General features: G+C 34.7%; 1 protein-coding gene across 4 annotated transcripts in view; it reads right to left on the reverse strand.

Moving 5' to 3' along the window:
- Nucleotides 1-13,152, reverse strand: part of NKAIN2 (sodium/potassium transporting ATPase interacting 2) — a 1,017,271-nt gene that overhangs the window by 688,360 nt on the left and 315,759 nt on the right. The window contains exon 2 of one of the 4 annotated variants that reach the window (XM_059177669.1): nt 5,601-5,664. The exons of the other annotated variants lie outside the window; for them this stretch is intronic. Within the exon in view, the coding sequence (XP_059033652.1) occupies nt 5,601-5,651 (51 nt within the window). The 5' untranslated portion in view covers nt 5,652-5,664. The remainder of the gene's footprint in view (nt 1-5,600; nt 5,665-13,152) is intronic. 4 annotated transcript variants of the gene reach the window in all.

Below are 13,152 nucleotides of genomic sequence, written 5' to 3' on the forward strand. Positions count from 1 at the left end.
TCAGGCAGGCTGAAGTGTAAACCCAGCTGGACTAGACCTTGTTCATTGGGAAAGCCTATGCTGACTAAGTCTGTTCTTCTGACAGCTCTGCGAGGGAGAACTTCCATGTGCTCAAGCTTCTACCCCCACTTGCCAATAGGGGGTCTCAATGCCACCAAGATACTTATTCTTCCTCAATCCTGAAATATGACATGTGAACTCAGTTTGGAAGGTACTAAACAGGAAATCAAAAGAAACATGAGTCTATGTATATCCTATTATAAAATGTCAGTTCAAAAAATACAAAATTCATCAGTAGATATTTCCATGTGGACATTCTACTATCATCTCTGTTGAATACATCCTGGAATTCAAGGGCATTTTGAAGCAGCATCCAGTCTTCCTTTCATATCGTGTCTCTTTCTGAGCTCTTTCATGAAGCCTCTACTCTAGTTCCTCAGGCTTCCTTTCCAAACCCTGATTATACCATGTTCATTTGCACTTCTGCGCATTTGCTCATGTTGTGTCTCCTGTCTGGAATAGCTGCTCTAATGCCTTCTTCATATATTCAAGTTGTCCCATTCATTAATTTCCAGATCAAGTCTTACCTTCTTGAAGCGATTTATGAATAGTTCTCACATCTCTATTACTAAAGAACGTTATAATACAGAATTTTATTATATGACATACATCCTCTTCCATATTATAACATACATATTCCTCAACTTGAAAGCATATCTTAAATCATCCTTCACAGTTTAAATATATCTTGATTTTTAAGAAATAACGTTTCATAGACTGCACTTGTCTATTATAATGGAGGACAGAACAATAATTGCTAGACCACTATTCTTGAGAAAGGAAAGTAGGTTCTAGAAGACATTTGGAGGGAGGGGCCTTCTAGAACAGCATGAACAATTCATCAATAGTACATTCAGTTTAATCTGAGGTAGGTGTTAAATATGATGATGAAAGCTCATGGAAGTTTGTGACAGCCCCAGTTCCCTCAGTAAGGCAAGAGCCAAACTGGCCAGGAAGAGGGTAGATGGAGGAAGAGATGGTTGAAATTTGAAGAAAAAAAAAAAAGAAAGAAAGAAAAGAAAACATGTAAGTCTTCTGAATAAGTAGGAAATAGAATGGACTAGAGAACTGTCAGAGGAGAGTAAGAAGGGGAAAGAACGTTCCCCATCGAGGATAGAAACAGATTTTTTGCTAATGATTTTGTGTTTGGGACAAAAATTGTATCTAATACATTAAAGTATATAAAATAAGATTTCTATAAAGATTCCTATCCCTTCCTATAAAAGGTTTCATAACTCAAAAACTCTGTCAAATTCTGAAGGCCTACAAAAGGCTGCCATAGAGAACATGAGACTTAGACGCTTAGAAGATAGAATGAGATAGAATGTTAAGTATCTCTATTATAAAATTTAATTAAAATAAATGTATAATAATGCTGCTTTTTATTCATAATAACTGGCTATTTTAAAAGGATGGCTCTGAAAGGGAATTGTTTGTCCCCTATTTAATTTTTATCAGCCCATACTTCTCCCCACCAACCCATTAGTCATCTTGACTTAACTGTGTTTGTCTATGGAGGGGATAAAAATTGATAGCTCCTAAACACACATTAATGAGTAATTTGAGATTTATAGAAGAAAATAAAAGCAAAACAAAGAAGGGCCAGTGTAGGTAATGCTATCACATAGGCAAAATGAAATAATCCATACACGGTGTATATGAATGCATGTATGTGGGTGCATGCAAGAGCACACTGAGTTGTGACTCAACCATAAAACATTGTTATAAAACCTTTATAAAATAACCAAATACACTTTTGTATGTATATTGTCTCTTTATGGAAAGGACCTTTTCTATATACTATACTGATGTTTAAAACTTGACAATCTAGCAGTAAAAAATCTAGCAGTAAAACAATTTTACAGGTAAAACATGGAATGATTTAGCTATAGATAATGCTCAAATAAGGAGAGAATCCCAGTCTCAGGGCACCTGGGTGGCTCCGTTTAAGCAACCGCCTTCAGCTCAGGTCATGATCCTGGAGTTCTAGAATTAAGTCCTGCGTCAGGCTCCCTGTTCAGAGTCTGCTTCTCCCTCTGACCCTCCCCCATCTCAGGTTGGCTCTCTCCCTCTTTCTCCCTCTCTCTCAAAAAAAAAAAAAAAATCTTTAGAAAAAAAGAATCCTAGTCTCAAAGATCAATGTAAATGAAAAAGATGTTTTAGTAACAAAATGGAATAGATACAAGGTGCCTATCAGCTGTTACTTGGATAGTACAGAAACTGACTACATGATATTAGCTCTATTTCTCTGGATGGAAGTCCAGAGAAGAATGGGGGCAACACTGAAGAGAAAAACAAACTGTAGACAATGATAAAAGGATCCAGGCCAATTAACCTCCATCTCCATAGACTTCCAAAGCAAATATCACCTATATGTCTTTTTTTTAATTGACGCATAGTTGACATATTAGTTTCACATGTACAGCATAGTGATTCAACATATATATATATATTATGCAACGATCACCATGATAAATCTAGCTACCATCTGTCACCAAAGTTGTTATAATATTAACTGTATTCCCCATGCTCTATATTGCAGTATGCTGTCTTATTTATAACTGGACATTTGTACCTTTTAATCCCCTCTCCCTGTTTGGCTCTCTCCCTACCCTCCTCTCCTCTGGCAACCACCAGATTGTTCTCTGTATCTGAGTCTGTTTTAGTTTTATTTATCCTTTGTTTTATTTTTTTACATTCCATGCACAAGTGAGATCATATGGTATTTGTCTTCATCTGTCTGACTTATTTCACTTAGCATAATATCCTCTAGGTTCATCCACGCCATTGCAAATGACAAGATCACCTGCATGTCCTGACTTGGAAGAACAATGTTTACTAATTCATACAGTAATGTATAAGCAAATAGAAGAAAAAGAAAAAAAAACTGATACAAAGACACAAAACTAAAAATTATTTCAATTCTGTTTCCTGTTAGGATTAGTGAGGTGAGAAATGAGCCTATACATAGAACCGAATAGAAGGCATCTTTGAAAATCCACATTCTTGGTTTAGTTAACATTTGTCTCTCCTTCTACCATAAAAAGAAGCAGGCTGAATGACTAGAATGGGAAAAAAAATTCAATTTATTAAAACTGCAAGACCACTATTCTCAGTAAATAATAGATTTATCATTTTGAAATTCTAGATACTTTAGATGATTCAAGTTTCCATTAACAGTTTTCCATTAATGGGAAATGAAATAACTTATATAATCTTTAAAAATGACATTAAAAATAAATGATTTGTTGAGATAGCTATTGAAATAAAGACAATGAAGTTGCATCTATTGACAAATAAATAGAGATGCTGCAAAGTCCTTTCTTTCCCAACTATACACAAAAATAAAGTTCTTTTTCCAGTACAATATTTTAATTAAATCCATCCTTCTTGGAATTAGAAGTAAATAAAAATGAGATTAACACATTCCATTATTTTTAAAAAATCCAATACACTGTGGACATTTTCAGGCCAAGCAAGTATGGCAACATCAATAGCTACATCCCCCAAATGTGAAAGACAGCAATAAAGTAATGCACGTGGAGGGCTGTGACAATTCATCCTAAGTAGCCAGTGATATTGATGAATCAGTATCCTGCATCATGAGGACAACCAGACAATCCAATAATCCAAAGTCAAGTCTTAGATTTCTCTCTCTCAACATCTCTTAACATTGATTAGGCAATCAATTTTGTCTTAAAATGCAATGGCATTTCCTCACAGTTTTGAATGTTTTTGAGTCATAGGCTATATCCAGGTTAGGATAATGCAAGCTGAAGAACTCAGTCCCTGCTATTAGGGAGTATGTAAACAACAGGTCATCTTTTACTTATAGCACAACTAGGACACTAAGTCATTATCAGAAAATGAGCAGCTTTTTGCTTTAACATATTACTGTCCAATCTCAAAAATCAATCTGAGATTGTTTTTCTCATCAATTGCTTTATAACTGATATATCAACTCTGAAATGATAGTCTGATTTTGCTATGAATGTGAAACAAATACAAATCTCTTTGATTTCCATAAATCTCTTGATTTCCATAGTATACCTAGGGTGTAATACCAGGGAAAAAAAAGAATCACAAGAAAAGAGTAATTAAAAAAAAAAAAAAACACTTTAGCAAGAACAAGAGTTAGCTAATCTTTAACATTCTGGAACTTCTTTTTGTCTCTTTTTTGAGTATCCTCACTTTTTTTTTCAGTAGCTTTCTCTCTCAACCATCATAACCATGTTGCCCTAAGAGCCTTCCCAGTTTTGAATCCTCCAAGCTCTGTATTTCCTCCCCTCCCTTCTGGGGGCCTGCCATAGCAGCCTTCTGGCAGGTAGCGGGTCATGCATTCACTGGGCACCTACTATTTTGCCCAGTGGCACAAATGGCCAAGCTACCCCCCACCCCCCAAATAAAAAGAAAAAAGAAAAAAAAAAGGAAATTATTTTGAATCAGGTTGCCTGATACTTGCTAAAATGGAACTTAAAGTCAGTCATGAGTCCAGCAATATATATACTATAAATAACTTTACTCCGATTCATTTTTAAAAGTTCTATACCTATGGTGAATACTGTGAAGTGCGTAAACCTGGTGATTCACAGACCTGTACCCTTGGGGTTAATAATACTATACATGTTAATAAAAATTTTTTTAAAAATTTCCTATTATTTTTTAACACAACTGTATCAATGTGACATCAGATTCTTTTGGAAAGAGAGTGAATTATGATACTATGGAAATTTCTTCAATCAAATGTAGAGGCTTATGACTTCAAGAGTCTTATCATGTAGGAATATTCTTATTGATCCATTAAGGTCCAGAAATTGCTTGAAAACATGTTTAAGGATACTTCTGAAAATCTGAAATTTTAGGGAATCACCTTTTTTTTTTTTTTCAGAAATACTACAGAATTTTGGAGTGTTTGTATCAATTGAAATTTGTACAATTAAATTTGTCCAATTTGCAAATATGTGGAGCCACCGGAACTCGTGGTATTATAACACTACAAAATACAATGGAATGTTAGAGGGAGGCATGGTAATTAGGTTTGCTTTCCTAATCCAACAGATTTTCCTTAAAATTATGGGTTATACAACTTTTCTCATGGAAGTCAGTCTAATAACATGGATGAACATGAGTCTAAGTTGTGTGAAATACTGATTTATCTACCCAAACTAATCATTTTTAAAATGACATCTTCGAAGTGTCCATTTTATATAGGAAAAAATTATTATACCACACAATCCCAATTTTACATGAAAAATGATAAAAAATATTAGAAACGTTTCAAATTAAGTAGTTATACATAGATGTACAATTAAAGGTGACTTTAAGTCATCTTTTTTATACCAATATTTTCCAAATTGATTCCAATTACCATGAATCACTTTCAGAAACAGAAAAATGTATGTTATTTAAAAAAAAATTCTGGAAGAAAATCACATTTTGATTTAATGGACTAATATGAACATTCAGGCATGGTCATGAATTCTTCAAATGGATAGCACCCTGTAGACATGAATGGAAAAATATTACTCTGAAAAACTCACGGTTAAGATATTTGTGGGGCAATATAATAAAAGATACCTAATGATGCCCATCCATCGTCAGTACCTGTAAATACATCAGAGGGACAAATAAGGCATGATTAGAGGGTGACCCATCTAAAGGTAACCCCCAACTAATTCAACAAGACTTTGAACTTGACACTGATTAAGACCTTAAGTAAACTTAACAGCATGCTACAATCTCAATTTGTTTCCCAGATACACCAACCTCTACCCTTAAGCCAGTCACCTGGAACAAAACTCAATCAATTTCTCCTTTTCTCTCATTCTACCAAACCCCACATTAGATTAGTCAATAATCCATTAATCCCATCTCATTCAGACTACTCCACAAAATACATTTGAATTAGTATAGTTCCTGAATTCTAAATGTGCCTTATATAAACTGTAATTACAGCACCGATACATTGTTTATCTTCTCTATTAAAAACTTCCATTACATTGATGGTGTATAAAACAATTAATAGCATCTTGGTATCAATGAAATGCAACATGTATATATTTCTATTTGTGTGTATATCTATACATTTAAAACTAATATTATTTTATTATTTTGTGTATTTATTCTCCAATATACTGAGTAACAAATGTCTTCTAATTTATTGACACTTTTTGGACCTCAATAAACATCTTTCCAATGCTCTATTTTTTTCCTTAGTAAATTGGAAATCTGTATTTGGGGCAAAATTATACACAATACTCCGGGAAAAGGTGGGTATGAAGACATAGAGACAAAGGGAATTTAGGCACATTTATTTCTTTATTAAACATCATCATTTTGCAGAGAAGATTTAAGGAACATTAAATTATGTGTAAATTTATTGATCTCTCTTGGCCTTTATTGTTCTAAGTAAGGAAGAGTTTGGGACTAATCAGTACCTTTAGGGATTGATATAAGTAATCTGTGCCTTAGTAGTTCTAAGGGTATCAATGTCTTCATAAAAAAATTCCACCAGTTCATATAACATTTTAAAACAGTAAAGTAGAGATGTTGCAGGAGCTCTTTTAAAATTTTACAGTTCTGTGAGTCTACTGCATTAACTACATACACATTCTAGAAAAAAGGAAGTGAAAGATAACATACTTTTCTTACTAAGATTTTATAATAAAAATGTGAATTACTCTCAATAGGTAACTTATCTTTATACATAATCGAATTAAAAGAAACATGGTTCAAGATCACACTTGATAAAATTTGAGGCAGATGTCTTCCAACTGTCATTGCATTTAGCTAAGAAAGGTGTCCAGCTGCTAAGAGTGAGTACTAAAGATCTTGTGGCCTTACTTAGCATCTGTGTTACTTTTAAATTAATTAGCCTCTCTGTCCCTCATTTTCATCCTTTGTAGACTAGGGATAAGACAAACCCCTTTAGAGGACTTCTGTGAGGATTAAATGAAATAACCCAGCAAACCATTGCTTTTAAGTATTCAATTAATCTTGGTTATATTACTCTTGATACTATTATTATCCAGCAATGTTATAAAGTAGGCTCAAATATCAGGTAATCAGTGGATACTATTACCTGAAACAGTAGCAGAAGATACTATTTGCAATGCATATATCTAGAATGTTCATCTTAAAAATTATAAATTCTCTGGGGATTTTTAGAATGGTAATGGCAGTATTTCCCAAAGCATGTTCTATGGGAATAATAGTGGCTAAGTAGCCACAACTGCATGGAACACTAAAACTAAAGGATGACAGTTTCCATTTTTTTTCATTTATTTTTTATTTTAATTCCATTATACCTCATATACTGTGTTCTATTAATTTCAGGTGTACATTATAGTGATTTGACACTTCCATATTTCACCTAGTGCTCATTACAGCAACTTGACTCCGGAACACCGATCAACTATTTCATCCACTCCCCACCCATCCCCCTTTTGGTAACCATCAGTTCTCTATAGTTAAGAGTTGGCTTTTTGGTTTGTCTGTTTTTTTCCTTTGTTCATTTGTTTTGTTTCTTAACTTCTACATATGAGTGAAATCATATGGTAGTTGTCTTTCTTTGACTGGCTTATTTCACTCAGTATTATGTTCTGTAGCACCACCCATGTCATTGCAGATGGCAAGATTTCATTTTTATGGGTGAATAATGGTGTGTGTGTGTGTGTATTTTTTTTTTACTTCTTCTTTATCCTTTCATCTATCAGTGGACACTGGGCTGCTTCCATAATTTGACTGCTGTAAATAAAGCTGCAATAAACATAAGGGTGCAAGTATCCCTTGAGTTCGTATTTTTGCATTTGGGGGGTAAATACCCAGGAGTGTGATTACTGGGTCATAAGGTAGCTCCATTTTTACTTTTTGAAGAAACTCCATGTTCTCTTCCACAGTGATTGTACCAGTTTGCATTCCCATCAACAGTGCAAGAGGGTTCCTTTTATCTCACTGCAGTTATGACTTGCATTTCTCTGATGATAAGTGTTGCTGAGCATCTTTTCATGGGGCTGTTTGGCCATCTGTATGTCTTCTTTAGAGATATGTCTGTTCATGCCTTCTGCCTATTTTTAATTGGATTATTTGTTTTTTGGGTATTGAGTTGTAGGAGTTCTCTATATATTTTGATACCCTTTATCAGATATGCCATTTGCAAATATCTTCTCCCATTCAGTAGGTGGCCTTTTATTTTTGTTGACTGTTTCCTTTGTTGTGCAGAAGCTTCTTATTTTGTCCCAATAGCTGATTTTTGCTTTTGTTTCCCTTGCCTCCAGGCATGTATCCACTAAGAAGTTACTACAGCTGATGTCAAAAGGGTTACTATCCGTGCTCTTCTCTAGGATTTTTATGATTTCATATTTAGGTCTTTAATCTAGTTTGAGTTTATTTTTGTGTATGGTGAAAGAAAATGGTCTGGTTTTATCCTTTTGCAGGTAGCTGTCCAGTTTTCCCAACACCATTTGTTGAAAAGACTGTCTTTTCCCACTGCATATTTTTCTTGCTTTGTTGTAGATTAATTGACCATATAAATACAGCTTTATTTCTGGATTTTCTATTTTTATTTTGTTTCATTAATCTATGTGTCTATTTTTGTGCCAGTACCATAGTGTTTTTGATTACTACAGCTTTCAGTATAACCTGAAGTCTGGAATTGTGATACCTTCAGTTTTGCTTTTCTTTTTCAAGGTTGCTTTGGCTATTTGCAGTTTTGTGGTTCCATACATATTTTAGGATCATTCATTGTAGTTCTGTGAAAAATGCTGTTAGTATTATGATAGGAATTTCATTAAATCTGTAGGTTGCTCTTAGTAATATAGACATTTTCACAATAATTGTTCTTTCAATCCACAAGCATGGAGTGTCTCTCCATTTCTTTGTGTCTTCTTCAATTTCTTTATCAATGTTTTATAGTTTTCAGAGTACAAATTTTTCAGATGCTTTCTATTTGTTTTTGTTGCTGCTATTGTGAATATCAATTCAAGAAAGGTATAGAGTGTACTCCTATCTTGGAAACTAAATCTACACATTAATATATTAAAGGATAATGAGATGCCCACAGCAAAGACACCTGGTTTCTTAGCTTCTTTCAGCATCCTTAAACTTATTTAACCGTAGAATTCTTTGATCACGGATACCTAATTAACTTCTTGACTTACACACTCTCTAAGACACTACTCTTTGGAGTCTTAACAACATCCATGTAGGTAACAAACAATGAAGTGGACAAGATACAGAAAGAAAAATAAAGATGTAGACAGGGTACCATGGTGGATTTTTTTGTTTTGTTTTCTAGACACAGCAAAAGGAATGCAGTAGGACAAGTTGGATTATAATTTGATAGAGCCCAGCCTGAGCATCAGGGAGACAAGGTATGCTGGTGAGGGCTATGCAAACTGGAGGACCTGCCCACTAACATGGACAGCTCATCATTTCCATTCAATTCTGCAGGCCCAAGGCAGCTAGATCTTGTCCATTTTCTTTTCCCTAAAATCCTTATGTTCACATAGAGTCACCATATATGTTTTTCATATTAGCATCTCAGATACTTCAATAGCCCATGTTTTACAGGGCCAATTAAATGCTTCTATATGTTCGATAGAGTCCCCTGGCCAATGATTTGAGACTTCTAGCATATACTTCAGGACTCAAACTATTACCTTTTAATTCATACGAATCATTCAGGTAGTAGCTAAGTCTTTTGCCTCATAACAAGCCTAGCATGTTGAGGAAAGAATTATTATGCCCAGTTTCCTGATAAGGATGTCAAGTTATAGACAGGTGAGGAAACATGACCAAGTTAACAGATCTGGCAGGTAGAAGAGCCAGAGCCACACCTGGGCATTCCTGGGTGCATATCATTTACTGGTACACTTTCCATGTCCCACATGTAGATCAACATTCATTCTTACATAAGATGTGGAATAGGGGTGGGAAATATTGTCCCTGTTGCTTCTACTCATTTACTTGCCATTACTCAGAAGTAAGGTAACTTTGGTTAACTGACATTTATTTCTCTATAGATCAAGAACTGGCAAAATATGGTTCATGAACCAAATCTGGCTAACTGCCTGATTTGTAAAGCAAGCTTTGAAACAGCTTCACTCATCCATTTATACTTTATCCTGGCTACATCATGCTCCTGTGGCAGAACTGAATGGTTAGTGATGGAGACCATCTGAGCACAATATCAAAAATATTTACTCTGTTCTGTACAGGACAAGTTTGCCAATTTCTGCTCTAGATATTTCAATCTTTGTACTTTGATACAAAATCAGACAATCTTAGTCCTTTGTCCTTAGAGATCTCTCTTTACAGACCCACATACAATAAGTTTTTACTGAGTTCCATGTTTTTATCACCCACAGGCTCACATTAAATGTAGATAATAAGAAAAATACCTAGAATGATTTGTACTGCATTCGCTGGAGGGGTATTGCTGAGGATGTTAAGCTCATCACAGGGCCCCTATGAAAACAAGAGATCTATAGCCGGAGTACAGTAAAAGGTCTTTTTTCTTTTCCGTATGAGAAATTAGCATTAATGGCATAATCACTTCAAATATTTCAATTTGTTTTCTGTTTCCTTTAAAAGCTAGAAATCTTAAAGCTAAAACTGCAATATGTTAACTTCCTTTGCTGACACACTTTCCAGCTTATAATTTACCTTGGTTTCATTTTAGCTCGCTCATGTTGTCTCCCTTTTCCCTGTTTTCTTTATTCACTTTATATTGATGCAATGTTATTTATATATATATAATTTTTATATAAATTTTTATATAAATATATAAAATAAATTTTATATATAATTTTTGTATATTTTTATATTAAATATAAAATATAAATATTTTATATTTATATTGTTGCAACATTATTTTAGCCCTATCTCATTTCTTTTTAATGAAGATTGGACAAAAAAATAAGTGAGAGTATCAGTTATATAGAAGAGAATAAAAAACATGAAAGAAAAGATGCTTGTACCTTCAGCCCCTGTCACTGGAATCTATTCCTTTGATTGCATCACACCCTCTCCCTGGGGTTCAGTTTAAACCTCTGGCAAATAAGAAGGAAAAATAATACTCTGACCTTACAAAGACCTTATCTTTTAAAAAAAAAATCTGACTGTAGTTATGTACAGGGCTGTATCTTGAGGAGAAAGAAAACTACATTCCCATAGTTAGTTAGAATACCTCCTAAAGTATGGGCAGTTTGTCCTGATCGTTTTAAGGATTTTTAATACAGAGATCCAGTGACATTTAGGATAGAGTACATACTGGAATGGCAGCTTTTTATGGCAATGCAACATAAAGAGGAAGGGGGGAATGTCAATATAGAATTATAGTGATGTTACTAAAATCAAAACAAAGTAAAACCCAGGCAGATGTTCAGGTCAACTCTCTGTCTTACTACCAAATACAATATGCAGGATGGTGCTGATCATTCTTCCCTACTACTTGCTTCCTGGGCAACCTGAAGTGTTGAGAGAGATGTTATCAAATGCCTCACAGAGATGCCCTACAAGGGACTACTTCAACTTTTGCTAACATATAAGTAATTGGGGGACACTAGTCAGCTGGCTGGCTCAGTCAGTGGCGTGTGGGACTCTTGATCTCAGGGTTATGCATTTGAGCCCCACATCAGGTACAGAGATGACTTAGAAAAATAAAATTAAAAAAAAAATAAGTAATCAGTATTGATACAGTTCATTCTATAAGCCTCACGAGGCAATACACTGACATTAATTTTTCCACTATACCTAACTGGATAATTTTTCTATGAAATGTTTTTCTACCTTAACCAAAACTGAATTTACTTCTAATCCAATATTGGAAAAAAAAGCAACTGACTCACTTCTCCTGAGTCTCCCACCCGGTATTATAATGGAAAGGTAAAGAATTAGGAAAATAAATAGTTCAAACCCAGAAAGCATTTCATACCAACTCACTTTAAGAAATGAAACAGTGTCATTAGTGATAATTAAGTAGTAGTAACTAATAATATTAAATAGTACTGAGATATTTATCATTTTCTTTTAGTCCTATGTTCAAACATAGGCATATAACTGCTGTGGTTACATGTGGCCGGGATTGTATGTCCACAATACCCAAACTGTGGGGGAAGCCCAGATGCCCATCAACAGATGAATGGTTAAAAAAGATGTGGGGAGGGTGTGTGTGTGTGTGTGTGTGTGTGTCTGTGATGGAATATTACTAAGCCATCAAAAGAAAGAAGTCTAAGTGGGTAGGAGAAGAATCAATGAAACAAGATGGGATTGGGAGGGAGACAAACCATAAGTGACTCTTAATCTCACAAAACAAACTGAGGGTTGCTGGGGGGAGGGGGTTTGGGAGAAGGGGGTGGAATTATGGACATTGGGGAGGGTATGTGCTTTGGTGAGTGCTGTGAAGTGTGTAAACCTGGTGATTCACAGACCTGTACCCCTGGGGATAAAAATATATGTTTATAAAAAATAAAAAAAATATTAAATAAAAGAAGTCTTATCATTTACATAGACATGGATGGAACTACAGGTTATTATGCTGAGTGAAATAAGTCAAGCAGAGAAAGGCAAATATATGGTTTCACTTTTATGTGGAATATAAGAAACAGCACACAGGATCATAGGGAAAGGGAGGGAAAACCAAGTGAGAAGAAATCAGAAAGGGAGACAAACCATAAGAGACTCTTGACTTTGGGGGGAAATAAAACACAAAAAACAAAACTGAGGGTTGCGGAAGGGGAGATGGGTGGGGGAATGGGGTAACTGGGTGACGGGCATGAAGGAGGCACGTGATGTGATGAGCATGGGGTGGTTATACTTAATGGATGAACTACTGAGCTCTGTATCCGAAACTAATAGTGTACTATGTATTGGCTAATTGAATCTAAATTTAAAAAACCACCAAGCTTACAAGTTACCCCATGTTTGATGTTAAGAATATCTGCTTCACAGCTACTTCTTGAAGTGCTACTTCTCATTCTTCACTGAAATTACTTAAGCTCAAATCCAGCTTTCTACTAGACATTGACAATGTCTAGTAGACAAAAAGTATGCATTTGACTGTATTTTTACAGCAAAGATTTTAGGGTTCTT

Source organism: Mustela lutreola, chromosome 6 (genome assembly GCF_030435805.1).
Source record: "Mustela lutreola isolate mMusLut2 chromosome 6, mMusLut2.pri, whole genome shotgun sequence".
NCBI lineage: Eukaryota > Metazoa > Chordata > Mammalia > Carnivora > Mustelidae > Mustela > Mustela lutreola.